This window comes from Octopus bimaculoides, chromosome 15 (genome assembly GCF_001194135.2).
Source record: "Octopus bimaculoides isolate UCB-OBI-ISO-001 chromosome 15, ASM119413v2, whole genome shotgun sequence".
In the NCBI taxonomy this organism is placed as follows: domain Eukaryota; kingdom Metazoa; phylum Mollusca; class Cephalopoda; order Octopoda; family Octopodidae; genus Octopus; species Octopus bimaculoides.
In genome coordinates, this window is record NC_068995.1 from 6,854,787 (window position 1) to 6,856,910 (window position 2,124).

At 37.7% G+C, this 2,124-nt stretch overlaps 1 protein-coding gene across 1 annotated transcript in view; it reads left to right on the forward strand.

Moving 5' to 3' along the window:
• Positions 1–2,124, forward strand: part of LOC106869486 (transmembrane emp24 domain-containing protein 1) — an 11,475-nt gene that overhangs the window by 5,864 nt on the left and 3,487 nt on the right. The window contains exon 2 of the mRNA XM_014915249.2: positions 1,982–2,079. Within this exon, the coding sequence (XP_014770735.1) occupies positions 1,982–2,079 (98 nt within the window). The remainder of the gene's footprint in view (positions 1–1,981; positions 2,080–2,124) is intronic.

Consider the following 2,124-nt stretch of genomic DNA (forward strand, 5'->3'; position numbering starts at 1 on the left):
GTGAAATACCCAACTGTTGCAGAATCAATTAGTTTGGTAATAAACTGTGTTAAGTAAATTGATGGATGTCAGTAATTGCTTGTTTATGGTAGGTTTTATGGAACAAGAAACCATCATCTTCAGTTGAACATTACTCAACATGTCATTTCAGCTTTGTAAATTTTTTTATTTTCATTTCCTCAAGCTTACTTTATTATTTGTTCTTTGAGGCTTTTTGTCTTTTGTTTTTTTCCTTATAATTTATTCTGCATAACACTCTCCCGTCTCTCTCTTTTTTTTTTTTTTTTCATAATTATTTGTTATTGTTGTGTACCTCCAACCATCACCTTAGTGAAAAATAAAACAAAAAGCATTATTATTATTGTTATTATTCAAACTAGCAAAATTGTTAGGACGTCATTTATTCTGCCATTCCATCCGTCTATGTTCTGAGTTCAAATTCTGCCAAGGTCAACTATCATCATCATCTTCGTCGTCGTTTAACTTCCACTCTCCATGCTAGCATGGGTTGGACGATTTGACTGAGGACTGGCAAGCCAGAAGGCTACACCAGGCTCCAATCTGACCTGGCAGAGTTTCTACAGTAATAGTAATTAGTAATAACAGCAAAAAATACCTTAGGAATGAGAACCCAGGTTTGAAATTTCCCCAAGACACCCGATAAAGGCTAGAAGGTATATCAGCCGAAACAAACAAAATAAGGACAAATATGCGTCAAATGTAAATAATGTAAAGTTGTATAGAGTTGTATAGTCACAGGTGAAGAATATCAGTTATGACCTTAACTGGGATTCTGAAACTGAGAAAATAGTGATAGGAAGAAATCAGGTTAACGCTGTGTTTAATGTTAAATTCTAACCTAAAACAATACAGAAATATTGTGGGTCTGCTATTATTAAGAATTACATACACCAGTGCTGTCCACTTCAGATTTTTTTTCTATTTATAAATACACAGTATAGTTGTTATTTAAACATACTATATTTATAGTAGAAAACTCTATAATTTCATGATACAGTTGATGAATTTCACTAAACTTGGTATGGTAACACACATCACACAGTTCCATCTCACCACACTTCAGTTACCACGGTGGTCTATCAAGCTCTGCTGTTCAGCACCTTGTTAATAATAATAATAAGAAGAATTCTTTCTGTTATAAGCACAAGGCCTGAAAATTTGGGTGTGATGGAGCTAGTTGATTACATTGATTCCAGTGTTCAATTGGTACTTACTTCATTGACCCCGAAAGGATGAAAAGGAAAGCTGACCTCAGCAGAATTTGAACTCAGAATGCAAAGCCAGAAGAATTGCTGCTTAGCATTTTGTCCGCTGTGCTAACAATTCAGTCAGGTTCACCACCCTTTAGTAACGGTTTCATATTTTTGGCACAAGGCTAGAAATTTTGTGGGGAGGAGGTTTGTTGTTAGATTGACCCCATATTTAAATGGTACTTTATCAATCTCCAAAAGGATAAAAGGGGTGATGAAAGCACCATCCAAGCATGGTCGATGCCAGTACCGCCTGACAAGCTCCCATGCTGGTGGCACATAAAAAGCACCATTCAAGCGTTGCCAGTGCTGCCTGACTGGCCCTCATACCGGTGGCATGTAAAAAGCACCCATTGCACTCGCAGAGTGGTTGGCATTAGGAAGGGCATCCAGCTGTAGAAACCCTCCCAGATCAGATTGGAGCCTGGTACAGCGTCCTGGTTTGCCAGTCCTCAGTCAAACCGTCCAACCCATGCCAGCATGGAAAGTGGACATTAAACAATGATGACGATTTCAATAAAAACAGTTTTTAAACATCGAATGCCTATAGAAGTCCACCAGATTAAAATAGTAACCAAAGGGATCAATAGATAAAAAATGGTTGAGAACCCCTGAAGTAGACCCTCTCCCACCACAAAAATTCAGGCCCCACGCCTATACTGGAAAGAATTGTTGTTCTTGCTGTTGATGCATTTTGTTTTCCTTTGTAGGTGATAGATGGTGGTGACATGGATATCAGCTTTTACATTCAAGGCCCAAATAATGCAATCCTCGTGGCCGAAGAGAGAAAGTCAGAATCTTCACACAAGTAAGTTTAAAGTTGGTTTGTCACGTGATTAATAAAATATAAACA